We start from the raw sequence: 27,058 nt of genomic DNA, 5'->3' as shown, positions 1-27,058 counted from the left end.
CCAAAAGCCTTTACTGACCAAATGAAAAAGACTAATGCTAAAAAAGGATTTCAAACCAAATACATAAAGAGCAGAACAAAAGGTAGAACTAAGAAACCCAGTTTAAAGAAAATAATTCATTATGTTAGATCTTCATGGCAATAACAAGCAGGAATATTCCAAATACAAAAACAAGTAACAACCAAACATACAAACGCCAGGAGCGGCGCAGGCGTAGGCGCCCTTGTATGTAGGCTTCAGTGTTTGATGCAGCTGTCTCCTGGTTCGAGTCCTGGTCACTGTGACCTGTGCTGCATGTCGTCACCTCATGTCCTGTCTGCCTACTTTCAAAAAATGACAAAATAAAGGACACTAGTGCTGCAAAGCAAATCTTAAAAGAAAATATTAAAAAAACAACATACAAGCACCTGTGGACTAAAGTGCTGTCTGAAGTCGTTTTTCTCTTCTTCATCAGATGATCGTTTTCACCCAGGTCATCATCTTTCAATTTTCTCCTACCTTCTTCAACCTTGTTTTCTTTATCTTGTGTACCAGTATCTGAAATTTATATTATAAAGCAATTATAAAATGAACCCTGTATAAATTATTGTAAAGTCCGTTTTCTTCTTACTTTTCTTTCTGTAAAACAGAAGATGGGCACTTCGGGATCTGGTGCAGAACAAACGTAGAGTTAGGTTATTATAAGCAGTAAAATAAATTGAAAAACACAACAAAGGACAGTTACTTACTTCTCAGACTTATTTCTGTGGGACATGTTATGAAGCTGTTGTAAAAGAATGAAAAGTAAAATATTATATGTCAGTAAAAAACAAAACTAACAAGCATCCATTTTTAAAGTACTTATAAAGGATAATCGTTCTCACCAACGTAACACTGGAGTCATTGAACTCATACCATCTGTCTTCATCCTGGGGCTTGATTTTTGCTTTATAATGTCCACCTTTCAGAGTCCCAAAGTGTTCCACCAACGCGTACAGTTCATACGTCTGATTCCCAACAACAAAACACACACATTAATCCGAAAAGTGAAAAGGAAATGGACAACAAGCGTAATATGTTGAAATATACCTCAGGTATGTTGATGGTGTAGTAAACATCCACAGCGCGGCTGTCTTTCGTGTATGACATGTACTGGTATTCAAACCTCTTCAGCAGCAACATCAAAACCTCTGGATGATGCCTTAGTTCATATTTCTACATAAAACACTAAGTTATCAACACAGTTAAAACCAGATATTTACATATACTGTATTATAGGTATAAAAAGACACACAACCTTTTTACTCATTGACTTACATTAAATCAGACTAAACCTTTCCTGTTTTGGATTACCAATTCTTTTTATTTTATTTGTGGGGCAGTATCAATTGTGGGGGTCTTTTGGTGCAGGAGGGACTGGATGCATTTTACAAAACTGACTGCATCATGAGAAGAGAACATTATGTTGAAATATTGAAGCAACATTTCAAGATATCAGCCAGAAAGGTGAAGCTTGGGCACACATTGGTCTTCCAAATGGACAATGACCCTATTCATACGGTCAAATTAGTTAGAGAGCAAATTAAGGACAACAAAGTTAATGTTTAGGGGGGCTATAACAAAGCCCTGATCTCAGGCTTGACAGAGCTAAAAAAAACTGCATGAAAGCAAGACGACCTACAAACCCGACTTGTTTACACCAGTTCTGTCAGTAGGGAATGGGCTTAAACTATTGTGAGAAGTTTGCGGACCCAAAATATTTGACCCAGCTCATACAATTCAAAGGCAATGGTACTACATAGTAATAACATATGTGTAAACCTCAGAATTTGGAGAAAACGTCTGTCATTATTTTGGGTGTTTAGCAGATAAAGATAATTTTGATAATCCTAACTGACCTAAAACAACAGAAATAATTTTTTCTGAATAAATGTCATTAAGAAAAAGATGGTCATGTGTCTTTTTCTACATTGTACGTAAACATTTACAGGCCGATGTTTCCTTAATATACTGTATTTCACAATGTTGTCAAAATGTCTTTTGTCCATTAATTAACTAAGTACTTTGCTGCTTGTAAACAAACCTAGTTCCACTTTACTCACAACAGTAGTGTCACATTTGTCATCACAGTTTTCACAGTACAGCTGGTCGTCTCCATCAAATTCTGCATCCTTTAAAAACTCCCGAATGCCGTCCACCTGAAAAAGCACTTTCTGTTACTTGCTCTGACCCTCATCAGGAACTTTCCATCAGCAGAGACATCAGGTGGTAACTAAAACATTCTGCCAACACAGTTTCCACTAGGTAATATATTATAAATCATTGACTATTCCAGATTACAGAGTTTGGTCTGGCACATAAAATGGTTTCCAGTTTGCAGGTTGTTTCTTACCACACTGTAGTGTTTATCACTAGAATCCATCAGAGGGAGAGAAAGAAACCAAAATGGCACATCGTCTTCAGTTTCTGAGTCACATTTACAACAAATAGTCCTGTGGATCAGGTGTCCTTCGAATATCTGAAAACACAATTAGATTAAAAATAAACTTCTAACAACATTTATTTTCTAATCAAAGTGATTTCATGAGTAATTTACCTTTGATGCTTCGTTGCTGACCAGAGATAAAATCTTCTCAAAGTACTGACCAGCATCATGCTGTTCAATCACTGGGAGTGTGGAGGACCAATGACCCATAAAATACAATATTTTATGTTATGATTAATGTAATTGTTCGAACATGTTTCTTTCAAAATTTCTCAAGATGCATGTTGTTGCTAATGCATCCTCACATCCTAATTATAGATGAAAGTCTCCTCCCTCATCCAGAAACAAGCTAACAGTTGTTATACTGTACCCTTTTCAATTCCCAGCTTCCTTGTGACTTCTGTGGTTTCTGATGTTTTTTTCTTTAAACTTTCAAATAAAGTGTGGAGCTGAACATCAAGGGCATCTTCACTATGTTTTGAACATCTGTTAATAGGAAGTTGTCAGAGATATAGAGGCTACATGAAATAAAACAATTCTTACAGTGTTTGATTTATTCACTAACCTTTCTACAGCCTCTCTGAACTCTGTGGTCATAAACAGAACCTGCAGGACACTGTTCAGGTAACATGTTGCTCCTTGGTTTTTCAATCCATGGTACTTAATGTCTATAGGATATTTTGTTAAAGAACATTATACATTATTCATGGAAGACTTTCAATCAAGTCATTATTGGCAGGTCGACATGGAGGCCTTACCTTGTTTCATATTGAATCACTTAGAACAGCGCTGATCCAGCTCGTCTTCACAGCGGCTTTGCAGAAAGGTTTTCTTTTGGTGAACAGATAACATAAAGAGACGGTAAAAGGCACTCCCATGTCTGTAGAGAGTCCAAGTCAGTATGCTTTCTCTTTCATTTAGCCACTAGAACGTTGCATCCAGATGACTAACACTAATTTAAATGTGTATCCGAATCACAACTTTAAACATTTATTCATTCTCTTAAATCAGTTCTGACAGCTACACGTTTTGGGGATGTCACGGTTTAGGAGGAACTAGTGACCAGACAGGAAATATTAGCTGTTTTAAAATAAAAAAACAAAAAAACAAAAATAAAAATGATTTTATCAACAAATTAAAAAGGGTAAATCTTTGCATTGGTGGGATTTTGGCAACACGAAAGGTTTACTGGTATCCACTGGTAACAAAACTGTGATAAACATATGCACTGTGTTTCTCTTCCACTATTGTTTCATCTAAATTAAATTTAATTAGAATCTAAATTAATGTAACTGCAAAAGCCCAAAGCACTACCACCCTTTAAAAGCTAAAATAGACGCACATCCTGTCTCATCTCTAACTGAGAGTGGGAACAATAAAAACCAAACAAAAAACTATTCTACGTGTTTTTTTTCATAACAGGAAATCATGCCAACCTGTAAAGTTAGGGGAATTCTGGTGTCTTAATGATGTTGGCTTCAGCTAGACAATAAACAAACATACAAAATGAAACAAAAACTGAGTGAGGAGCTGGAAAGTACCTACAAAATGCTTGGCTCATGACATTTATTTTCTGTTAGTCTCCTAAAGGAAACATTGTATTTCTCCAACTGATACGTTTAGTGCACGTCACTGTTTATGTCCAAAATATGCAGAAACAAGAAGTAGAAGTAAAACAATAAATATTATCCACTCACAGACCACTGTATTAGATACACCTGCTCAATCTCTTGTTAACACAAATAACAGAGGAGCCAAATAGTCACATGGCAGCAACTCAATACATTCATCATCTACAGGTCCTTCTCAAAATATTAGCATATTGTGATAAAGTTCATTATTTTCCATAATGTCATGATGAAAATTTAACATTCATATATTTTAGATTCATTGCACACTAACTGAAATATTTCAGGTCTTTTATTGTCTTAATACGGATGATTTTGGCATACAGCTCATGAAAACCCAAAATTCCTATCTCACAAAATTAGCATATCATTAAAAGGGTCTCTAAACAACCTATGAACCTAATCATCTGAATCAACGAGTTAACTCTAAACACCTGCAAAAGATTCCTGAGGCCTTTAAAACTCCCAGCCTGGTTCATCACTCAAAACCCCAATCATGGGTAAGACTGCCGACCTGACTGCTGTCCAGAAGGCCACTATTGACACCCTCAAGCAAGAGGGTAAGACACAGAAAGAAATTTCTGAACGAATAGGCTGTTCCCAGAGTGCTGTATCAAGGCACCTCAGTGGGAAGTCTGTGGGAAGGAAAAAGGGTGGCAGAAAACGCTGCACAACAAGAAGAGGTGACCGGACCCTGAGGAAGATTGTGGAGAAGGGCCGATTCCAGACCTTGTGTGGAGTAGAAACATCCAGAGCCACCGTGCACAGGCGTGTGCAGGAAATGGGCTACAGGTGCCGCATACCCCAGGTCAAGCCACTTTTGAACCAGAAACAGCGGCAGAAGCGCCTGACCCGGGCTACAGAGAAGCAGCACTGGACTGTTGCTCAGTGGTCCAAAGTACTTTTTCGGATGAAAGCAAATTCTGCATGTCATTCGGAAATCAAGGTGCCAGAGTCTGGAGGAAGACTGGGGAGAAGGAAATGCCAAAATGCCAGAAGTCCAGTGTCAAGTACCCACAGTCAGTGATGGTCTGGGGTGCCGTGTCAGCTGCTGGTGTTGGTCCACTGTGTTTTATCAAGGGCAGGGTCAATGCAGCTAGCTATCAGGAGATTTTGGAGAACTTCATGCTTCCATCTGCTGAAAAGCTTTATGGAGATGAAGATTTCATTTTTCAGCACGACCTGGCACCTGCTCACAGTGCCAAAACCACTGGTAAATGGTTTACTGACCATGGTATCACTGTGCTCAATTGGCCTGCCAACTCTCCTGACCTGAACCCCATAGAGAATCTGTGGGATATTGTGAAGAGAACGTTGAGAGACTCAAGACCCAACACTCTGGATGAGCTAAAGGCCGCTATCGAAGCATCCTGGGCCTCCATAAGACCTCAGCAGTGCCACAGGCTGATTGCCTCCATGCCACGCCGCATTGAAGCAGTCATTTCTGCAAAAGGATTCCCGACCAAGTATTGAGTGCATAAATGTACATGATTATTTGAAGGTTGACGTTTTTTGTATTAAAAACACTTTTCTTTTATTGGTCGGATGAAATATGCTAATTTTGTGAGATAGGAATTTTGGGTTTTCATGAGCTGTATGCCAAAATCATCCGTATTAAGACAATAAAAGACCTGAAATATTTCAGTTAGTGTGCAATAAATCTAAAATATATGAATGTTAAATTTTCATCATTACATTATGGAAAATAATGAACTTCATCACAATATGCTAATATTTTGAGAAGGACCTGTATAGTGGGGCCAAAATGTATTTAGTCAGCCACTGATTGTGCAAGTTCTCCTACTTGGAAAGATGAGAGGTCTGTAATTTTCATCATAGGAACACTTAAACTATGAGATACAAAATGAAAACAAAATCCAGGATATCACATTGTATGATTGTTAAAGAATTTATTTTTAAATTATGGTGAAAAACAAGTATTTGGTCACCCACAAACAAGCCAGATGTCTGGCCCTCACAAACTTCTTCTTTAAGAAGCTCTTCTTTCCTCCACTCGTTACCTGTATTAATGGCGCCTGTTTGAACTCGTTATCTGTGTAAAAGACACCTGTCCACAGCCTCAAACAGTCAGACTTTAAACTCAACCATGGTCAAGACCAAAGAGCTGTCGAAGGACACCAGAAAGAAAATCGTAGACCTGCACCAGGCTGGGAAGAGTGAATCTACAATCTGCAAGAAGGTTGGTTTGAATAAATCAACTGTGGGAGCAATTGTAAGAAAATGAGAGACATACAAGACCATTGACAATCTCCCTCCATCTGGGGCCCCACGCAAGATCTCATCCCGTGGGGTAAAAATGATCAAGAGAACGGTGAGCAAAAATCCCAGAACTACACGGAGGGACCTGATGAATGACCTGCAGAGAGCTGGACCAAAGGAACAAAGGCTACCATCAGTAACACGCTACGCCGAGAGGGAGTCCAATCCTGCAGTGCCAGGCGTGTCCCCCTGCTTCAGCCAGTACATGTCCATGCCCAGGTCTGAAGTTTGGCAAAGAGCATATGGATGATCCAGAAGAGGACTGGGAGCATATCATGTGGTCAGATGAAACCAAAATAGAACTTTTTGGCACAAACTCAACTTATCACATTTGGAGGAAGAAGAAAGCTGAGTTGCATCCCAAGAACACCATACCTGCCGTGAAGCATGGAGGTGGAAACATCATGCTTTGGGGCTGTTTCTCTGCAAAGGGGACGGGACGACTGATCCGTGTTAAGGGAAGAATGAACAGGGCCATGTATCATGAAATTGTAAGCCAAAAACCTCCTTCCATCAGTGAGAGCATTGAAGATGGAACGTGGCTGGGTCTTCCAGCATGACAATGATCCCAAACACACCGCAACGAAGGAGTGGCTCCGTAAAAAGCATTTCAAGGTCCTGGAGTGGCCTAGCCAGTCTCCAGACCTCAACCCCATAGAAAATTTGCAGAGGGAGTTGAATGTCCTTGTTGCCTAGCGACAGCCCCAAAATATCACTGCTCCAGAGGAGATCTGCATGGAGGAATGGGCCCAAATACCCGTTACATTGTGTCCCAACCTGGAGAAGACTTACGGGAAACATTTGACCTCTGTCATTGCCAGCAAATGTTATGCTACAAAGTATTGAGTTGAACTTTTGTTATTGACCAAATACGTATTTTCCATCATAATTGAGAAAAAAAATATTTTTAACAATCCTACAATGTGATTTGCTGGATTTTCCTGGATTTTTCTCATTTTGTCTGTCATAGTTGAAGTGTACCTATGATGAAAATTACACACCACTCTCATCTTTCCAAGTAGGAGAACTTGCACAATCAGTGGCTGACTAAATACGTTTTGACCCCACTGTAGATGTGGTGAATGCAAACTGATAAAGTTCAAACCAAGCATCAGAATTAGAAAAGAAAGGCAAGTAAGTCATGTTGGAAAAAACATCTTTTCTGGTGCCAGACTGGCTGGTCTGGGATTGTCACATACACCCTCCTCTCGGTTTAGAGAGAATGGTCTGAGTAAAAGAAAACATCCAGTGAGTTGTGCAGTTGTGTGTCTTTTTCATGTCAGAGGAGAATGCACAGTCTTGTTTGATATTTTAGGAAGGCAACAGTAGATTATAAAAGATTTTTTCAGAACACCATCTCTGAATGCACTAGATGTTGAACCTTGAAGCAGATGGTCTACGACAACAGAAGACAAAATCAGGGTCAGCTAAGTTCACAGGCTCCCAAATATAAGACAATAACAGATTTGAAAAATGTTGCCTGTACCCACAAGTCTCCATTTTTGCTGCTAACTTCAGATCAGAAGAGTCCAAGTTTGGCATATAGGACATAAAACACACAGATATCCTGTTTTTATCAGTGGTTCAGGCTAGCTAGGTGGTGTAATGGTGTGGACAATATTTTCTCGGCATGCTTGGGTCCCCTTAGTACCAGTTGAATATTGCCTACCTGAGTATTGTTGCTGACCACCCAGCATGATGCGCCGCGTCACAAAGTTCAAATCATCTAAAACTGGCTTCTTTATCATGTTTACTGTTCTTCAATGGCTCCCACATTCACCAGATCTCATTCCAGAGCACATTTGGATGTGGTGCAAATGGAGTATCACATCATGGATGTTTGGTGCTGTCATGTCAATGAGGACCAAATTCTCTGAGGAATGTTTCTGACACATCACAGATGTTTTACCACAACGAGATAAGGGAGATATATGGTGATAAAGTTGCCTGGGAGTGTATACACATTTTTTAAAGTTTATTTGGACAAATAAAACACTTCTTCTACAAAACTTGCAGGAAGCCAGTCAACCCTTTCCTACTCACTCTATTCACCTGAGAGGGCTGGTAATGCCTCATTCCAGCATTATTAGACCAACATGAAACATACATCAACTTGCCTCCTTAAAAGAATGTCCACTTACTGTACAGTATATGTACTCGATACTTGATGTATATAATATTGCATCAATACACATGAAGGCAATATGCCCGGGTTAATAGCAGCATTCAGGTCGTTTTATTTGTTTGATCTGGTGACGCTTCCTGTTCACTACCGTAGATTCTAGGTCAGACTAGTTTGCCGGCTTATCAAGCACAATCATGCCATGGTAATTAAAGGAGATATGTGTATTTTGGCAGTGTAGGCAGGTGCTAAGTCCTGCTGGGAAATGAATTGAGTATCACCATAAAGCTTACATCATCAGCAGAGAGAAGCAAAAGGTGCATTAAGATTTCCCTTTAGACGACTGCACCAACTTTGAACTTGATAAAACACAGTGGAACAACACCTTCAGATGACATGGCAGCCCAAATATCACTGACTGTGGAAATCTTATACTGGATATCAAGAAATCTGATCTCTTCAGTCTTCCTCCTAACTCTGAGACCTTGATTTCCAAATTAAATTCAAAATTTACTTTCATGTGAAAAGAGGACTTTAGGCCATCAAACAAGAGTCCAGCTCTCTTTCTCTTTAGCCCATGTAGGACACAAAAGTTGTCTCTGGTTCAGGAGTAGCTGAACACAAGGAATGTGTTATGATTCTGGCCCATCTGACTGCTCTGTCTTCATGTAATCAGCTAATCTGCTTCACCTGTCTGCTGCTGCACTGGAGTTCAATCAATCATGCCATGCACCTGTTTTTCTGCGGTTATATTCAGCCCTCAGACAGGCAGACGGTGCCAGATTTTCGAAAACCTACCAGTTAGTAGATGTCCAGCATTCCTTCCTGCCTGACCACGTTTTTGACCACTTTTTGCATCTTGGATTTCCCTGCCTTGCCTGACCCTCATTGGATGTCTCTCGCCTCTGGATCACGACCTTGTTTCTACCTCTCGACCAAAGCCTCCTGCCTCACCCCTGAATTTGTCTGCCTGAGTCTGCCTACCTGGTTTCGCCCAGTTACTGCCCCCCCCTTGACTACCGAGCCTTGGATCTTTCCCCCTGTCGGCAATCCGACTTCTGGCTGCGGCGTGTTCTGCACCGATCCTCCCGGTCTGGAGACTGCCAGGACCGCACCCCGCAAAGGAGCCTATTCTGATTCCTCCATCCTACACGGACTCTGTTAAGGTGGGTGGCTTCTTTGGAATCATATATATTTACCTAAGCTTTTTCAAGTCACTAACCTGCCTCTCCATTCCCAGTGATCCCGGGTTCCCGGCTGGTGGAGTCCTGAGTATTTGTGCGCTGCTCCTGAATAAATTGTTTAACTTTTATTCTGTTTCTGGCTGAAATTCTGGGTCCTCCGTCCTGAACCTCACAGAATGTGGCAGTTGTAGCCCATGTTCTGGTTACATCTATGTGTGGTGTTTCTTAAAACACTGACTCCAGCCTAAGTCCACACCTTGTGAACCTCCCCAGAACTCTTGAAGGGGTTTGCTTCACAATCCTCTTAAGGCTGATGTTATCCCTGTTGCTTGTTTCTTTTTCTACCACAAGTTTTCTTTCCACTAAACATTTTGATATTATGCTTGGTAATGAATCTACGTGAGTTTGACTTTTAGACCACATGAACTCTATTATCATCATCTCTTGCATATAAGTTATATATTTATATATAATATATATATGTATATACAATAACACAAAGATTTCTGGAGGATTATTTTTTAAACTGACAAATTGCTACATCATTTGCATGATTAGTAAATATAAATTCCAAGTTTCATGGTTCAATCTTTATTTATCCAGAACGGCAGCAACAGTTTAATTTGATTAAAGATCGATGATTGTTAGTTTGCACTACCTCACATACAAAATGAGATCAAAATAACACAAATGTGGCATTATGAAGAATGCAACCTATCGTTTAATATCACAGGATTACATGATGCCAATACCATTTTAAAAAAAGCATCAGGCAACAAAAAGAGCCACATTTCCATATTGTGAAAGTCATATAAACATTAGTGTTTGTTCCATCTTTTGTTTTGGGGAAATTGTCAGGCACATAATCCTAATAAAGATCTCACTTCCACACAGGTATAGATGTCTGTCTAGGGGCAATGCCACTGGAGCATGTTCCATAAACATTGTGGTTTCCTGTCGTCCTACATTCATTAGTGTTTTTCAGGCACCCAAAACAAAACAATATCTTACAACGGGGGCATGAAACGTTTTTACATCCTTTCCCTGTGTGCTGCAGCAGTGAGCCGCAGGTGGGACAGGCACGGACCGACGGACACCCTTTGGCTCCTTTCACAGTCTGAATTTGGACTTCTGGACAATCTCTCAGTGTCTTCAAGGCAGAATTGTGGCAGTCATCATTTTCACAGCGGTCAGATCGAGGCTGTTGACCTTTCCACTCCCTCAAACACTGCCAGCAGAATGCAAAGGTGCGTCCTGTCTTTAATGAGCACACTTTGCAGCAGACATAAAGGTTTGAGCTGATCCCTCTGGACACAGGAGACGTACATCCTGGACACTATCATGTTTGTGGGGGTGAGAGGAGTAAAGACAGAGGGATTTGCAACAGATTCAAGCATGTTTGCATTTATTATTTTTTCATTAATGAGATACTCACAAACTTAGAGTTAGGATTTCTGGCGACAGCATTCAGGGCCATGGTTTTCTCAAAGTAGTCCATTTCTTCAGGGGTCAGGAGGGCCATTTTACAGACCTCCTGATAGGGCCACACAGCATTACAGCCAGACTGGCCACACACAAACCTGGTTTCCCCCTTTATTTAAACATTCACAGAAATAATCAGAATTAAAGGTAAGAAAAAGAAAGTAAATGTTTAACAATCTATGATAGGCAAGTTCTTCAATTCTGCCAATAATATAACATCAAGATGCCCTGTAAAAAACAGAAGCCACTATTTCATCATAGATAATACAGTGACAATGTAATTCAATGTATTTTCACTGTTGATTACTTTTTGTTTGTTTATGGAAAGTTGGTCTGAAAAAGGAAAATGACACTGCCTCTGTTTAAAGTAAATAACATGAAGCAGCAAATAATAATGTAAATCTATTAACATAAAAGCCAAAACATGAATTGAATTAGAAATACACACACATTCGTAACCATGTGGAACAGTATAGTGGTAACGTTGAAAGATTTACACAGGCTCTGTTTCAGGGGTCTCTTGTTGGAAGTAACGTGATCTGCTCAAAAGTATAAATGCAAAGGAAACCATAAAAAGAAGGAGTAATCAATTCAAATAAAACTTTATGTTAATTGCGATCATAGGTTTTACTTTTTGATTAAAAAAAATAGGTTTTATAAATTCACAGTATAAGTTTAATAGTAAAGAAGATACATTTTCCAACAACAGCTGCTCGGTTGTTTGTCTTGGTAAAATTGCAGAACAGCACATTTCTGTAACAATGAAGGCATGTTTTGGGAGAATGACACTGAAAATTAAAATGAATGAAGCAGCAGAATCTGTAGTTTAGATTGTGAAAGATTGTTAACTGTAATTATGATGCTTATTTTATCTGAATTAAATATTCTTAAGAAAAATACATGTCTTTCTAACAATTAATAACCATAGAATTTGAAGTAGTATGCATTTTTCTTTTATAAAATTGAATATAAAGTCCATTTTACAGTAACTATCTGTTGTACATGAGCAAAAGTCAGATTCGGATGCCAAAACAAACAACACATTTCACTTCAATTAACAGTTTGGCGAAACTAGGTTTTATTTACATTTTTCGTTTTTTGTGTTTTGCTTTGAATGTGAGATTACTGTCATCTCACCTTTTTCATCAGATGTTCACACCACTTTGTCAGAGACATCGGGGTCACCACATGTCCGCAGGACATCCGAGCTCTTGGAGATGGGAAACCTTCACACAAAACTGTAAAAACAAAACCTAATGAGATCCTCAAGATGTTTAAACACATATGCTTTAAAACAAGATTACATTTCAGATACAGACTGAAAGAAATGTTTAACTACGGCTCTGCTAAAAGATTGATGAACTGGATTAAAATAAGCGACTCACAGTCAAACTGATCCTCTTCATTCACAAATAGGATTGAAGGGTCGCTCAGGTTATAACACTTAGTTTTAGTTTTAGAACTCATTTTGGGAGTTTTCTCGATTTGTCCTGCGATGTAGGAAACAATCAGCCTCTACAAAAGTCTAACTCTGGTAAACTCTTTCGATTTCGAGCCCAGTTAATCTTGACGAGTCATGTGACTTTACCTCTGCAAGTTAAAAAAAACCCGACCCGGGTTTACCCCGCCCCTCAGCCGGTGACCGCTGGAGATGCAAACCCACCCCGCTGCGACCCTGCGAGGATAACCGGGTTCAGAACATGAATGGATGATGGGAGGATGCTATTTAAATGAATGACAATGAAAAAACATGACCATTTGAGGATAAATATTTTCATTTCTAATGGTCGCACCTAGCCCTTATGAAAACTAATGATTATGCATAATTTACTGTGGATTAAGAGGAAGAAATAATCAGATTACCATTAGTAGCAGTTGTACTTTATTTTGAGCACTAAGACAGTACAGACAAAATTAGTGAAACAAACAGCGATAATTGAAATTTAGCTATTTACAGTTATTGACTCATCGTTTCATCTCTTTCTATTTTGCATGTGTCACAATGTATGTCAAAAAAGTAAATTGATCAAAGGCATTTCTGGGAAAATAAATGTTTGACAAACGCGTCAAAAATGACCAAACCTAGGAAATTATTTCCCATAATAACATAAGAGATTTATAACAGCACGAATAGCCTTATGGTGAAATAATTCACCAATTAAAAAACAAATTAGGTGACAAATGGTTGTTGTGGGGATGCTGAGACCAGCCTTCCATGTTTGAGACAATGGGGAGTTATCTTTAAAGGCTGGGAGGAAAACCAGCCGATTCACCACACTGCATCACATTGCCTCAACGTTTTCATTTTGGTTTCACTTTACATCAGATAATTTTTCGCAAATGCAAAAAGATCAGCGTTCAGTCCTTTTGTCTTAATGTTTGTCGCTCTGAAAATCTTCTTGGAGCAGGTCTAGTGTTTCCTTTGTGGTCTTCATGTCTCCCATGAGTGATCATGTTTTACAATTATAAACAGCGAGTTACAAATGAAGCACTAACAAGGTTTAATGTGTGTGTGTTTGTTATGTAAATAAACATGTAAAAAAGCTCATGACTTTTTAAGATTGAACTATCGCTGGGGTTTTAGACAATATTTTAAACTCATTTCTAAAACAAATATGTAAAAACAGAATGTGCTAAAAGATGACATTTTTTAATGGATGGAAGACTATAAGCTTGATTATTAACTCTTTGTGCACCATATTATTTTATATTTTCTACCAAAATATAAAGGGGAGACGATAAATGTTATAAAAACTGAATTCCAGTGTAAGTTGAGTTGATTTAAAGGGGAGTAGAGTAGAGATGGTCCGTGGTTCAAGCAGCCAGACCTCCATCACATCGTACCACCGCCTGGATCTCAGACTTGTGTTTGATCCCGTAGTCAGCCAACATGCGGTCGTCTTCCAGGGTCTGGGTTTTATAGATCAGACCCATACTGGTGTTCTCTGCAAAGAAATACATGCACACACATTAGTAAAAATATTAATCACATTCATCTTACGGGAAAAAACGTACTTTTCTGCAGAATAAAACCAAAAGACAAGCCACAGTGAGGCGACAACCAAAACAAACAGGAGTGAATTTTGCGTTTCTTAAGGAAAATACGCTATCAAGCAAATCAAATCTTTTTTTTATTTTGTAATTTCGCTTGACCGCACAGGTTACTTTTAATAACATCATTCGTGATGCCATCAGACAAAATTCATAATATTATTCTTCTAAATGTTCTAATTAAATGAGGGGTTTAGAGCAAGTAGCTTCATATCCAACGTCTCACACAAAGGATTCACGCTGATTTAAAAAAAAACTGTAAATTGACATTTAAAACGGGAATGTCCTACCCTCATCTACTCTTTGTATCTTTGAATAAATCAACGTGCAATGATAATTTATTATTGAGGCGCCAGCAGGTGCATTTACCTGTGCCAGGTCGTCGCTCTTGTATTTTCTGTTTCAGGTCCTGTACAGGAGTCTGCGCCAGCTCCTTCTCTTGTCGACACACGTCGAAGGACATCTTTCTGTTCTGTTCAAAACAGATGATTACCTGGCACACCATGGTTTCTTCTTAGATTACCTCAAACGCTGCTCCTCAGTTAAAGCTGTAGTGTGAGGCGACTGCAGCAGAGTTTTATGCAGGTTTTGACGTCACAGAGGTTGGTTTCATTTTTATCAAAGGCGCGGTCAAAATAAAAGTGGAAAGACCTGAACAGGGTATGATGAAAAATATATAATTGACCTAATGATGTGTTGCAGAAGTCGGACATACAGCATTAATAGGTGCTGGACCCTTTTCTCACCACAAAACAGATATAAAACCTTTACGAGATTTGATAAGAATGAGCCCTTCAACTAGTGGACGTCCTGAGTGAAGCAATCCCAAGCTGATGTGTTCAGGGTTTCTGAAGTACCGCTTGCGAGAAAAAACTGCTAAAAGAAATGTTTTGTTCCTTCAGCTCTAGGTGTTTTGTGCATTTCAGGATCCATATGTATGGTATTTTCTCGCAGGACGCTGAAGGAAAATTACAATTTTACAACAATTTAATAGACAGTAAAGTATCTCATCTTAAATAATGCTAGGTTTTGAATCTTGGCCTGGGGTCTTTCTGCTTGCAGTCAGCATGTTCTCCATGTACCTGAGTTTGCTCCTAAAGTCCATAAACATGACTGTTTGGTTAATTGGTCTCTCTAAATTGTCCTTTGGAGTGCAAGTGTTTTTTGTCCTGTATGTGCCTTTGGCGCCCTGTGATGGGTGACCTGTCCAAGGGTACCTCCACCTCCACTCCCACTTATCCCACATACGAGTAAATAGAAAGCAAATGAATGGCCCTCAGACCACAGAACTCTGCATAACTCTCTGTGGTTGAATCAAGAAGATAATCTATGATTATCTGGTTGTTTGAACAACCTTAGTTTTCTGATAATATTGTTATCAGTGATCACATATAATTCAGCATGTTATTGACTTGAACTGTCCCTGCCTTTGGACAAAGACAGCTGAGATAGCTGCAGATCCCCATGAACCTACATAAACAGGAAAGGTAGAGAACCTAATTTTAAAAGGCTCATAGTTAATTAAATAAATCTGAACCTAGATTTACGCTTATTTGAAGACAAGATTTCGTTTATCATCCAAAAGTATGAGATTATTATCACCCAGTCTGTGTTGACATTCTGTAATGTGTATTTAATGTGACAGAATTGTTGCTATTTTAAAGTGATGATAATATGGAATATTCAGTTAGTTCCTTATACCTTTAGTTAATTTAGGCTGCCAGGTAGTGACAACAGTCTCACTGGTGTTTTGGGAGAGACACAGCAGCTAACAAGAAGCAACAATAAGATTCAAGCTTTGAACCATGCCTTGGTTAAATATTGTCAACATTTCAGAAAATGAAAAAATGGAGTAGTCAAAATCAAATGAGTGTTGTCTTTCCTCATAAAATCAAGATTTACCCTAAATGTTCCCTAGTTTATACTAACCACATTGCACAGAAATCCAGGATCGTTGCCAAGAATTTGCTTTGAACCCGGTTGTAAATGACCTGAAAAAACATCCAGGTACTTTCCAGCCAAATTCACCAAGGTTCCACCCTGTCATAGTGCCAGATCTGATCTACAGACCAGATAAAGGCATGTGTGATGTAATTTTACCTATCAGTCTCTGCCACATTTTAATGTGTATTAGTACCTCCCACTCAGAGGTTGTACCCACTGTGTTTTCTGTATTAAATCTGTTTTTTAGCAGAATAAGCTCTAAGTCAAAACAAATTATCCACTGCAGCGTTTTGAATCATTGAAGGCTTTCTGAAGAGCGTGTGTGTTGTTTTGTTTAGTTATATTTTTACTCAAGGCTATTTCTAATTTTGACCAAATTACTAAGAATGAAAAGTAATTATTTGTAAGACAGTGGTGCCATGGATACTTAATACTAAGCGTCTCTATAACAGTGTAGATTTATCCAGTTTTTACAAATAAGTTCTGAATGTCATCAGGGTCCTACTGAAGTAAATCTTTTTTGGTTAATGTTGACTTTAGTTCTTTCCCCAAGTCTGAACATAAATATTTGAATACTTCATGTTGCATCAACTACTTTAACATGACAAGGCTCTCTGTTTCAATCAACTCTCAGTTCTTCCTGAGGGCCTTTTAGCCTGAAAGATGTCCGTTAAGAGCGGATATCCCCAACAAGATCCCTCAGGGCCCATGTTTTACAATCATCTCTGCTTCAAATTATTTATTTATTCATTACAGGATGTTCTGCAAATGTATATGAATGGACAATTAATTTAAATAGGGTGTTTGACAACTGTGGGCCCTGAGGACCAGGGTTGGGGACCATTGACAGGAAGTGACACGACCTTGCAGGGTCATTTGTAAGTCAAAGGTGCCATCTACTGGCCATTTTAAAGTATGTCATAACGTTAATTTTCACAACTCTGGAAGTGACACAACTACGAGGACTGAACAGCTTTTCAACAGTTTCTTTGAAAGCACAAGTTAAATGAATTTAGACCCAGGTTGGGTCTGCTGACTGGATCTGGGTTGCCACTGAGGAGAGAAGTTACCGCGGCTCTAAAAAGGAAATGGTGCTGAGAGGTGCTGTGGCTGACTTATGGAAGATGTGTACTGGAGGTTTGCTGGGGGAAATAAGTCTTTTCCATGGTGGCTGAGGTTGGCAGGAAGAGGGGAACGTAGTGGTGTGGTTTATTTGTTCCCGCTGTGTGTTTCTTGGGGAGTCCAGCTGTCTTTGGGTAAGCGGTGTTGAAAGGTGGACAGGCAGGTGAATGAGTGTTAGGAGTTTCCACAGGGAGGCTTGAGCGACTGGGCTAGAGGCTGGAGTGGAATGGAGACTTTGGTTTAAATGCTCATCTGAGCATTACACGAGGAACTGGAACTCAGGGATCCAAAACTGTCTCACAGGGTAAGATCTGAAAGGCAGGGAAGAGAACAAGGCAGTCAGAGAAAGCTTCTGGAGGAACACAGGGCTGTCTAATTTGGTCAGTTTACCACACTGGCAGAGACAACGAGCTAACACCTCCTTCCAGCTCCATTTAAAGCCCAGCGGATTGCACTCAGATAGGGAACACCTGTGCAGCAGCACTTGTCAGTCTTACCCCAAGTAGAGAGCGAAAAACACAGCACACACACAAACTGCACACAGCCATTGTGGATGCGTATTCGTCACTTCCTGTTTTCACTGTTGCACTCGGTGGATTGTTTTTTGTGTGAAGGCTCTCTCGATGTGATTTGTCTTTACTGTGATATCTCTGACTTGTTCAAATACATAAGCATGTTAAAACACATACTTTCTGTTGCTGCATTTAATGTTTGGGGACCTTCTGTGTCTTACACGGTTTTTCTCGTAGTGGTAAGGGGTCGCTAGCTTACTCTTAGGAATAACCTTTATTAATATGACTCATAGCTGTTTTTCCCATTTATACCATAGTGATATAAAGCATAAGCTCTAATCTTTCCCTTTTGTTAGAATAGTATAAGAACGCCTATCGACACACAGTGCAAGGACAAATGGCCCAAGGTGTGTCATGAACGACCTGAGGCTGGTGCACTGGGTTTGATAGTGGAGCAGCTGGTAACTGGTTTGATTAGGATGCCACAGCACACTTAGATTAAGGATGGACACCAGCTACTACACAACCTACCAGATAGACACCACAATGGTGACACATAGTCTACTGACATTCACTGAGGGAGGGCACATCCATTGCATTGGAGTGCCAGATCTAAAACTACATATGACCTGCTTTTGGGGCTCTTTCGTCATCCTTACACAGTCGGTGGCGGTCTGAGACGGGAGCCTCAGCGTTGATTTCTGTAATCATTCCTCTGCCAAATTTAGATTAAAGGAGCTGCAAGTTAGAAACTGTTTGAGAGTTGTTCATTTAAGAGTCTTTAGATAGAGTGTGTGATTGCTTCTGGGGACCAAGGACTGGATGAACTCCGAGACGTCTGACCGCCAACAGAGTGTGGTAGCTTGGACATTAGCGATAGCTCCACCATGGCTACCTGTTCTGCAGTTTCTCCGTCTGAGTCTCCTGCTCTCTGTGTCAGTTGTTCAGTTACTCCTCTGCCTCCTTTAGTGATAATGGTGCATGTAATAAATGTAACATTTTTGTAGCTTTGGAGGTGAGGGTGTCGGAATTGGAGCCCTGGCTCCGCGCTGTTAAAAAAGCCACCGAGGGTAGCTCGCCGTAGCAGTAATTGGTAATTGGCAGCTCTATAGTCAGAAACGTGGCACTAGAGACACCAGCGACCATAGTCAAATGTTTGCCAGGGGCTAGAACGGGCGACATCAAATCCTATCTGAAACTGCTGGCTAAGGATATGCGTAAATACAGTAAGATTGTTTTTCATGCTGGCGGTAATGACACCCGGCCAATCAGAGGTCACCAAAGTTGGTGTTGCTTCGGTGTGTAAGTTTGCCAGGACAACGTCGGACTCCGTAATTTTCTACGGTTCCCTCCCTGATCTGACCAGTGACGACATGTTTAGCCGCATGCTGTCATTCAACTGCTGCCTGTCTCGAAAATTATGTGGGCTACATTGATAATTGGCAAACATTTTGGGAAAAAACCTCATCTATTACGGAGAGACGGTATCCATCCCACTCTGGACGGAGCAGCTTTTCTGTCTAGCAATTTGGCCAAATTTATTAGTTCTCTAATACCCTGACAACCCAGGGTTCAGAAGCAGAGTCATAGTTTAACACTCCTCTCTGCACCTTCTGTACTGCTACCCACCCATTACCCTATTAAGACAGTGTCTCATCCATGGCCAAAATTTAATTGATTAAAAAATAATCTAAAAGGAGGAAATCATAAAAATCTCATAAAAATATACACAACTCAGACTGAAAAGAAAAATAAAACAAATAAATGTGGCTTATTGAACATAAGATCTCTCTCTTCAAAGACTTTGCTAGTTAGTGACCTGATTTGTGACAGTCAGATTGATTTATTTTGCCTCACAGAAACCTGGCTGCAGCAAGTGGATTATGTTACTATAAATGAGTCAACTCCTACTAAATATTTAAATTTTGACATACCTCGAAATACTGGGCGAGGAGGAGGAGTAGCAATCATCTTTCAGTCCAATTTATTGACTAGTCCCAGACCAATAAATAGCTACAACTCTTTTGAATATTTCATCCTTAGTTTTCCTCATCCACATTGCAAAGCACTAAAACCACTTCTGTTGTTTTTTTTATACCGTCCACCAGGCCCTTACTCTTAATTTTTAGAATAGTTTTCTGACCTTGTATCGGATTTAGTATTAAATACAAATAAGGTCATTATAGTGGGGGATTTTAACATTCATGTTGACACTGAAAATGATAGCCTAAATATAGCCTTTAATGCTATCTTAGACTCAATTGGCTTTGCTCAAACCATTAGCAAACCTACCCCCTTCTGTCTTCATTCTCTGGAGCTTGTGTTGACATATTGCATTGAGTGTAAAGAAATATTTCCTCATAACCCTGTCCTGTCTGATCATTTTTTTAAATAACCTTTTAATTTAACCGAGTACTCCACACCTTAAAGAACATTTCATTATAGTAGATCATTGTCAGACGATGCTGTAACAACCGTTAAAGAACATCTTCCATTTTTAATTTCCTCATTACCACAGAAAAACACAGTGGAGGGAAATTTTGTTTCTTCCCTTTCACAATTTGATTCTGTTGTTCATAGTTTTACTTCCTCATTGCGTGGTGCATTAGACAATGTAGCCCCCTTGAAAAATAAGTTAATTAGGTATAGGAGGCTGGCCCCCTGGTTTAATTCAAAGCTGAGTACCTTAAAGCACGTTAGAAAATTGGAGAAAAAATGGTGCTCTACACACCTAGAGGATTCCAACGTAATCTGGAAAAATTGTCTATTGTATAAAAAGACACTTTGCCAAGCTAGAAAATTTTATTTCTCATCAATAATAAAAGAGAATAAGAATAATCCTAGATTTTTCTTCAGTACAGTTGCTAAACTTATACAGTCATAGCTCTGTTGAGCCATCCATTCCCTTAGCTCTCAGCAGTCATGACTTTATGGGATTTTTCTTAAATAAAAGTGATTCAGTTAAAAATAAAATCATTGGCATACTCCCAAACATGATTACTTCATCCTCAGTAAGTGAGACATCATTGGAAGTAACTGTAGAACCTGATTTGTGTTTGGACTGTTTTGATCCTGTGGAGCTTCCTGAGTTATCAGAAATATTAGCTTCATCTAAACCTTCAACTTGTATGTTAGACCCAATCCCAACCAAATTATTTAAGGAAGTGTTCCCTCTAATTGCCAACCCCATTTTAGGTATGATTAACCTATCCTTAGTAAATGGATCAGAACCACAAGCTTTTAAGGTAGCTGTAATTAAACCTTTGATTAAGAAACCTTCGCTCGATCGAGATGACTTAATAAATTACAGACCTATATCCAATCTTCTGTTTTTATCTATAATTCTTGAGAAAATAGTTGCTAATCAAATGTGTGAGCATTTATACAGCAATGACCTGTTTGAAGAGTTTCAGTCAGGCTTCAGAGCTCCTCATAGCACTGAAACAGCTCTGCTGAAAGTCACTATTGATATTCATATGGCCTCAGATAATGGACTTGTGTCTGTACTTGTCCGCTTAGATCTCAGTGCTGCATTTGATACAGTCGATCACAATATTCTCTTAGAAAGGCTGGAATATGCTGTAGGGATCAGGGGAACAGCGCTAGGCTGGTTTATATCTTATTTGTCTGACAGATTCCAGTTTGTTCATGTACAGGTCCTTCTCAAAATATTAGTATATTGTGATAAAGTTCATTATTTTCCATAATGTCATGATGAAAATTTAACATTCATATATTTTAGATTCATTGCACACTAACTGAAATATTTCAGGTCTTTCATTGTCTTAATATGGATGATTTGGCATACAGCTCATGAAAACCCAAAATTCCTATCTCACAAAATTAGCATATCATTAAAAGGGTCTCTAAACGAGCTATGAACCTAATCATCTGAATCAACGAGTTAACTCTAAACACCTGCAAAAGATTCCTGAGGCCTTTAAAACTCCCAGCGTGGTTCATTACTCAAAACCCCAATCATGGGTAAGACTGCCGACCTGACTGCTGTCCAGAAGGCCACTATTGACACCCTCAAGCAAGAGGGTAAGACACAGAAAGAAATTTCTGAACGAATAGGCTGTTCCCAGAGTGCTGTATCAAGGCACCTCAGTGGGAAGTCTGTGGGAAGGAAAAGTGTGGCAGAAAACGCTGCACAACAAGAAGAGGTGACCGGACCCTGAGGAAGATTGTGGAGAAGGGCCGATTCCAGACCTTGGGGGACCTGCGGAAGCAGTGGACTGAGTGTGGAGTAGAAACATCCAGAGCCACCGTGCACAGGCGTGTGCAGGAAATGGGCTACAGGTGCCGCATTCCCCAGGTCAAGCCACTTTTGAACCAGAAACAGCGGCAGAAGCGCCTGACCTGGGCTACAGAGAAGCAGCACTGGACTGTTGCTCAGTGGTCCAAAGTACTTTTTGGATGAAAGCAAATTCTGCATGTCATTCGGAAATCAAGGTGCCAGAGTCTGGAGGAAGACTGGGGAGAAGGAAATGCCAAAATGCCAGAAGTCCAGTGTCAAGTACCCACAGTCAGTGATGGTCTGGGGTGCCGTGTCAGCTGCTGGTGTTGGTCCACTGTGTTTTATCAAGGGCAGGGTCAATGCAGCTAGCTATCAGGAGATTTTGGAGAACTTCATGCTTCCATCTGCTGAAAAGCTTTATGGAGATGAAGATTTCATTTTTCAGCACAACCTGGCACCTGCTCACAGTGCCAAACCACTGGTAAATGGTTTACTGACCATGGTATCACTGTGCTCAATTGGCCTGCCAACTCTCCTGACCTGAACCCCATAGAGAATCTGTGGGATATTGTGAAGAGAACGTTGAGAGACTCAAGACCCAACACTCTGGATGAGCTAAAGGCCGCTATCGAAGCATCCTGGGCCTCCATAAGACCTCAGCAGTGCCACAGGCTGATTGCCTCCATGCCACGCCGCATTGAAGCAGTCATTTCTGCCAAAGGATTCCCGACCAAGTATTGAGTGCATAACTGTACATGATTATTTGAAGGTTGACGTTTTTTGTATTAAAAACACTTTTCTTTTATTGGTCGGATGAAATATGCTAATTTTGAGAGATAGGAATTTTGGGTTTTCATGAGCTGTATGCCACAATCATCCGTATTAAGACAATAAAAGACCTGAAATATTTCAGTTAGTGTGCAATGAATCTAAAATATATGAATGTTAAATTTTCATCATGACATTATGGAAAATAATGTACTTTATCACAATATGCTAATATTTTGAAAAGGACCTGTATATGATAAATCCTCTTTAAACTCCAGGGTTAATTGTGGAGTACCATAGGGTTCAGTACTTGGGCCAATTCGCTTTACATTATACAGGTCCTTCTCAAAAAATTTGCATATTGTGATAAAGTTCATTATTTTCCATAATGTCATGATGAAAATTTAACATTCATATATTTTAGATTCATTGCACACTAACTGAAATATTTCAGGTTTTTATTGTCTTAATACGAATGATTTTGGCATACAGCTCATGAAAACCCAAAATTCCAATCTCACAAAATTAGCATATCATTAAAAGGGTCTCTAAACGAGCTATGAACCTAATCATCTGAATCAACGAGTTAACTCTAAACACCTGCAAAAGATTCCTGAGGCCTTTTAAAACTCCCAGCCTGGTTCATCACTCAAAACCCCAATCATGGGTAAGACTGCCGACCTGACTGCTGTCCAGAAGGCCACTATTGACACCCTCAAGCAAGAAGGTAAGACACAGAAAGAAATTTCTGAACGAATAGGCTGTTCCCAGAGTGCTGTATCAAGGCACCTTAGTGGGAAGTCTGTGGGAAGGAAAAAGTGTGGCAGAAAACGCTGCACAACGAGAAGAGGTGACCGGACCCTGAGGAAGATTGTGGAGAAGGGCCGATTCCAGACCTTGGGGGACCTGCGGAAGCAGTGGACTGAGTCTGGAGTAGAAACATCCAGAGCCACCGTGCACAGGCGTGTGCAGGAAAGGGCTACAGGTGCCGCATTCCCCAGACCTGGGCTACAGAGAAGCAGCACTGGACTGTTGCTCAGTGGTCCAAAGTACTTTTTTCGGATGAAAGCAAATTCTGCATGTCATTTGGAAATCAAGATGCCAGAGTCTGGAGGAAGACTGGGGAGAAGGAAATGCCAAAATGCCAGAAGTCCAGTGTCAAGTACCCACAGTCAGTGATGGTCTGGGGTGCCGTGTCAGCTGCTGGTGTTGGTCCACTGTGTTTTATCAAGGGCAGGGTCAATGCAGCTAGCTATCAGGGGATTTTGGAGCACTTCATGCTTCCATCTGCTGAAAAGCTTTATGGAGATGAAGGTTTCATTTTTCAGCACGACCTGGCACCTGCTCACAGTGCCAAAACCACTGGTAAATGGTTTACTGACCATGGTATAACTGTGCTCAATTGGCCTGCCAACTCTCCTGACCTGAACCCCATAGAGAATCTGTGGGATATTGTGAAGAGAACGTTGAGAGACTCAAGACCCAACACTCTGGATGAGCTAAAGGCCGCTATCGAAGCATCCTGGGCCTCCATAAGACCTCAGCAGTGCCACAGGCTGATTGCCTCCATGCCACGCCGCATTGAAGCAGTCATTTCTGCAAAAGGATTCCCGACCAAGTATTGAGTGCATAACTGTACATGATTATTTGAAGGTTGACGTTTTTTGTATTAAAAACACTTTTCTTTTATTGGTCGGATGAAATATGCTAATTTTGTGAGATAGGAATTTGGGTTTTCATGAGCTGTATGCCAAAATCATCCATATTAAGACAATGAAAGACCTGAAATATTTCAGTTGGTGTGCAATGAATCTAAAATATATGAATGTTAAATTTTCATCATTACATTATGGAAAATAATGAACTTTATCACAATATTTTAATTCTTTGAGAAGGACCCGTATATGCTTCCAATAGGTAAAATTATCAGGCAGCGTAGAATAAATTTTCACTGTTACGCTGATGATACTCAGCTTTACTTATCCATAAATCCTGATGAGCCCAACCAGTTAGATAGACTACAAGCATGTCTTGAAGATATAAAAACTTGGATGACTTTAAATTTTCTGCTTCTAAATTCAGACAAGACAGAAGTTGTCGTCTTTGGACCGGAGTCTTTGAAAAAGAAACTGCTTAGTCAATCACTTAAGCTGGATGGCATTAAATTGACCTCTGATAATAAAGTAAAAAACCTTGGTGTTATTTTTGACCAGGACATGTCATTTAAATCCCATATTAAACAGGTTTCTAGGATTTCCTTCTTTCATCTCCGGAACATTGCCAAATTTATAAATATCCTATCCAGAAGTGACGCTGAAAAACTAGTCCATGCATTTCTTACTTCAAGGCTGGACTATTGTAATTCTTTACTATCAGGATGTCCACAAAATGCAGTTAAAAGCCTTCAGCTGATCCAAAATGCTGCAGCAAGAGGTCTGATGAAAATTAAAAAGAGACATCATATTTCTCCTATTTTAGCTTCCCTTCATTGGCTCCCTGTTAAATCTAGAATAGAATTTAAAATTCTCCTCCTCACATATAAAGCCCTTAATGATCTAGCTCCATCATACATCAGAGATCTGATTGTTCCATATGTTCCTAACAGAGCACTTCGTTCTCAGACTGCAGGTTTACTGGTGGTTCCTAGAGTCTCTAGATGTAGAAAGGGAGGCAGATGCTTTAGTTATCAGGCTCCTCTCCTGTGGAACCAGCTCCCAGTTTTAGTCCGTGAGGCAGACACCCTGTCTACTTTTAAGGCTAGGCTTAAACCTTTCCTTTTTGATAAAGCTTAAAGTTAGAGTGGCTTAGGCTATCCTGAGCTATCTCTGTAGTTATGCTGCTATAGGTTTAGGCTGCTGGAGGACATAATGACCACTTTCACCCTCTTTGCCACATTCACACACTACTCTGCAATTTTGCATTATTTGCTGTTATTTCAGCTTTTAACTTCTTGTTCTCTCTTTCTCTTCCTAGAAGCTACACCTGGCTTGACTCTGTGTCTACCTGTGACACCTTTCTGTAGAGGGGCATCGTCCAAGCTTCTGCTGGGAACAACTTAATGCTCACTTTCAACCGATGATCCACATAGCCCTGTCTTTTAGTGTTTTCTCTCTCCTAGACATGGCAATTGACTGAGCTTTTACTGTAACTAATTATATGTGGTCTCTTTCAGACTCTAACCTTGAAAACTGGCTCAGAGTTGATCTGTTCTTTCTTTCTAGGTGAAACGACTAAAGGAGCTACGTCCACTAAAATTTACTTTTCCTTTTATTTTGAAAGTTGTCAAGGCCACAATAGGTGAAAAACCTTAAACACAAAGAAAAAACAAAAGGGTTAAGCAAAACCCAATAAACCGAATTTAACTATGATCAAAATTAATTGGTCTTTAAATGATTATAAATTATTCTTGAAACTAAGTATAACATGTCCAAATTAAACACCCGAAAATCAAACAAATATATTTAAAGCACTAAATATCAGTTTCTACATATATTCAAATACAGCCTGCAGCTCACCGGCTCCTTCCTTTCCTTGAAACAAGCTTTCTCAGTCCTGCAGTGTCCATTTCCCAGCACCTCTCTCACACATTGCCTTCATCTCCTGTGTTAGTGAGTACCTCCAAACAAATCATTTAATCATCTCCACCTGGAGCAAACAGCCTGCTCCCACCAGGCTGGGATACACACCCAGACCTGCACTCAACCAGAAAGGGGCTCAGCTCAACACACTATATTCTGGAGACTCCTGTCTCAATACCCACACTACACCCTACGCCCCTCTATGAAGTGTTTACTTTGTACAAGTGCACGTAGGGGTTGAAGTGCGCAGGTTACAAGCGTGCAAAATTGGAGAATTGGGACAGTAGGGGTTACGTCATCGACTTGCATCTTTGCACCGTAACTGCAACATCGAAAAGGGATGGAACCGGCGCTGTTTTTGTAGTCTCGCTGCTAAAAAAATATAAAAAAACTGCAACCAGCAATTGTTTTTAGGAGAAGAAAGTGCAGGAAGCGAAGGAGGCTTTTACACCAGACTCTCACCGCGCCAGTGTTTGTTTGAAAGGTAACTTCAGTGTTATGGCCTACTGACTGCCCAGACTCACTCTGAAGCCAGTGGTATCTTACAATGTTGAGCTTGGAAATCCAGTGAAAAAATATATTTGTCAGCTTGCTGTCTAAAATTTATGCAGTTCTTATTATTCTGATTTGATGGTTGACTACATTGATTGTTGTGATTGGTTTTTGCTCAGAATGTCATCTGC

General features: G+C 39.9%; 2 protein-coding genes and 1 long non-coding RNA gene across 4 annotated transcripts; 1 reads left to right on the top strand and 2 right to left on the bottom strand.

The window, feature by feature from the left end:
- On the bottom strand, positions 1 to 26,383 carry LOC124880197 (ubiquitin carboxyl-terminal hydrolase 47-like). Of its 2 annotated transcripts, none has more exons than XM_047385149.1 (13): positions 26,313 to 26,383; positions 3,223 to 3,295; positions 3,030 to 3,132; positions 2,835 to 2,950; positions 2,576 to 2,646; positions 2,372 to 2,497; positions 2,082 to 2,177; positions 1,069 to 1,194; positions 864 to 986; positions 729 to 763; positions 611 to 648; positions 408 to 537; positions 1 to 323 (listed from the first exon to the last, which is right to left on the bottom strand). In XM_047385149.1, the coding sequence occupies exons 2-13, from the start codon at positions 3,230 to 3,232 to the stop codon at positions 125 to 127; spliced, it is 1,173 nt and encodes a 390-aa protein (XP_047241105.1). In that variant the 5' UTR covers positions 3,233 to 3,295; positions 26,313 to 26,383; the 3' UTR covers positions 1 to 124. The 2 variants fall into 2 exon arrangements, with proteins under 2 accessions (XP_047241105.1, XP_047241106.1); XM_047385150.1 differs by having other exon boundaries at positions 1 to 320.
- Positions 9,278 to 12,421, top strand: LOC124880199. Its single transcript, XR_007041262.1, has 3 exons — positions 9,278 to 9,660; positions 10,736 to 10,925; positions 12,310 to 12,421. It is a non-coding gene; the product is annotated as an uncharacterized LOC124880199 (long non-coding RNA).
- Positions 10,254 to 14,798, bottom strand: LOC124880198 (E3 ubiquitin-protein ligase dbl4-like). The gene is made up of 5 exons (XM_047385151.1): positions 14,581 to 14,798; positions 12,546 to 14,105; positions 12,298 to 12,398; positions 11,114 to 11,269; positions 10,254 to 11,014 (listed from the first exon to the last, which is right to left on the bottom strand). The coding sequence occupies exons 2-5, from the start codon at positions 12,625 to 12,627 to the stop codon at positions 10,559 to 10,561; spliced, it is 795 nt and encodes a 264-aa protein (XP_047241107.1). The 5' UTR covers positions 12,628 to 14,105; positions 14,581 to 14,798; the 3' UTR covers positions 10,254 to 10,558.
- Positions 26,384 to 27,058: the final 675 nt, after the last annotated feature.

This window comes from Girardinichthys multiradiatus, chromosome 14 (genome assembly GCF_021462225.1).
Source record: "Girardinichthys multiradiatus isolate DD_20200921_A chromosome 14, DD_fGirMul_XY1, whole genome shotgun sequence".
NCBI lineage: Eukaryota > Metazoa > Chordata > Actinopteri > Cyprinodontiformes > Goodeidae > Girardinichthys > Girardinichthys multiradiatus.
This window is presented reverse-complemented; position numbering and strand designations above follow the sequence as displayed.